The sequence below is a fragment of the Propithecus coquereli genome, unplaced genomic scaffold (assembly GCF_000956105.1).
Source record: "Propithecus coquereli isolate 6110/MARCELLA unplaced genomic scaffold, Pcoq_1.0 Scaffold508, whole genome shotgun sequence".
Classification (NCBI taxonomy): Eukaryota; Metazoa; Chordata; class Mammalia; order Primates; family Indriidae; genus Propithecus; species Propithecus coquereli.
In genome coordinates, this window is record NW_012150930.1 from 760,560 (window position 1) to 762,999 (window position 2,440).

Sequence of the window (2,440 nt, forward strand, 5' to 3'; positions counted from 1 at the left end):
CAGTGATTTTCTGTAATTTTTTACAATTGATTCAGTAACAGTGATCCAGTTATCTGCTAATTGAGAGATTCAGCCTTGAGTGTGTACTGCTATTTTAAAAACCGCTTAAGAATGTGTAGTCAGTATGTGCCAGTGACAGGTTTTTTTGTTTGTTGTGACAAGGTCTCACTCTGTCACCAAGGCTAGAGTGCAGTGGTGTCATCATAGCACACTGCAACCTCCAACTCCAGGGTTCAAGCAATCCTCCTGCCTCAGCCTCCCAAATAGCAGGGACCATGGCACACACCACCATGCCCAGCTAATTTTTGTATTTTTTTTGTAGAAATGGGGTCTTGTGTTTGCTCAGGCTGATCTCAAGCTCCTGGCCTCAAGCAATCCTGCTGCCTTGGCCTCCCAAAGTGCTAGGCTTACAGGCATGAGCCACCATGCCCAGCCCAGTGATAGTATTTTATTAAGTAGGCTATGTTTATGGTTAATGCCTCTATATTCTAAGGTTTTAAAAATAAGCTGAATATTCATAGAGTTTTTGGATATTTCACAAGTGGACAGAAATAGAAAGCTTTTAGTTAAAACACATGGATTATAAATACAATTTCATTTTGTTGAAATTTCATTATTAGCCCCCAACAGTGTACAGCAGATACTGTAAGGGTCACAATCAATCAATATTAAATATAAAAGAAAGTTTATCATAGACCACAGTTACATAAAATTCTTTAGCAAATACAATAAAAGCCTGTACTTCATTAACTTTATATCTTCCTTTGTATGGTAGAATACATATCCATTGATTTAAAGTGGTTTATTTCCAAAGGAAGCATAGTCTTTTGTTCAGTAAAACTAAAACACATGTCTTACGGAAAGTTGTACCCAGCTAATCTACTTGTCTAATGTGACTTATCCTACCTGCTAATGTTAGCATGTACTGGAAATATTTAAATGACTATAATTCAATAATATATCTTTATTTAAAATCCTCCCCGTTTTTAAGCTTTAATAGGGAATGACACTGATATTCCCAACACTTAATCTTCCATGTATTCTTTCCCTCCTTGTTTAGCTTGAACATGCAAAAGTTACACAGACAGAGTTGATGCGTGAGTCATTTAGACAGAAACAAGAAGCAACAGAGTACCTTAAGTGCCAAGAAGAACTGCGAGAGCGCCTTCATGAAGAGTCCAGGGCCAGAGAACAACTGGCTGTGGAGCTTAGTAAGGCTGAGGGTGAGCACCTTTGTATCAGCAACTGAGAGTGGAGTAATTTCAGTCATAAGATAGAGATTTTGATGCACATCCAGGTTTGAAAGCTACCAATCTCCTCTAATTTAGCATGACCGTTGAAAAGTAGTTGTGCTTTCTCTTCAGAATTCCTGAAAGCAATTTTTAAAACTTTGTGTAGGTATGTATATATGAGGGCTGGCTGGAAAGTATCCAGCCATGTAGCTGTTCTCGTTATATTAACAATGGCCAATACTCCAGACAGCCCTTTTATTTTATATCGACACACATGTGCACAATAAGAATTTACAGAATTACAGAAAATATTAAAAATTTTAGGAAATACAGAAATGGATGGTAAGTTAGTTGTTACCATAATCCCACAATCGTAAAACAATTCTTGTACTTTAAAGATGAGGAAACTGAAGCTAAAAGGTGTTATTAAATTGTTTAAGGGCACCATTAAATGGTGATTTCAGGCTTTAAAGCTCTAAAGCCCTATGCTCTATTCCTCCCTGCTGTTGTACATATTGGTCTTCTAGAATTACTTAAAATACCAACCTCTCCAGTATATTTAAAATGTGATTCAGTTCACAAGCGCCTAATTTATATTAAGCTTTTTAGGAACCTGTATGTTTGTATCTGTTTAATAAAGTGAGTTATACCTATGTGATGTGATACTTTAGTATATAGCAAAGTGCTAGAAAGTTGAGAGAAATTTCATATTTACGCACAATGGTAAACAAGAAAAAGGCTGCGTTGAACATAACCATATTAAAGGTTAATAGTTGCTGCTACTCATAGCAAATTCATGGAAGATTTCAATAGGTTGGAATGATTTAACATTTTGCTAACAATAGACATTATTTATATTAAAACCTATTGGTTAAATTTGAAATGATTAATAATTCTATTCTTTGTTAATTTCATTTTATAGGTGTCATTGATGGCTATGCAGATGAAAAAACTCTTTTTGAAAGGCAAATCCAGGAAAAAACTGATATAATAGATCGTCTTGAGCAGGAGTTGTTATGTGCCAGTAATAGATTGCAAGAATTGGAAGCAGAGCAGCAGCAGATCCAAGAAGAAAGAGAATTATTGTCCAGACAAAAGGAGGCTATGAAAGCAGAGGCAGGTCCAGTTGAACAACGTATGTATTTTCAGAATTTTTATGAAACATTTGGCCAATTTTATTTATATTCTTTAAAAGTTCAAGGCAGCTG

General features: G+C 35.6%; 1 protein-coding gene across 1 annotated transcript in view; it reads left to right on the forward strand.

Moving 5' to 3' along the window:
* AKAP9 (A kinase (PRKA) anchor protein 9) overlaps positions 1–2,440 on the forward strand; it is a 221,395-nt gene that overhangs the window by 166,341 nt on the left and 52,614 nt on the right. Inside the window, exons 20-21 of the mRNA XM_012656550.1 lie at positions 1,061–1,223; positions 2,155–2,367. Coding sequence (XP_012512004.1) covers positions 1,061–1,223; positions 2,155–2,367 — 376 coding nt within the window. The remainder of the gene's footprint in view (positions 1–1,060; positions 1,224–2,154; positions 2,368–2,440) is intronic.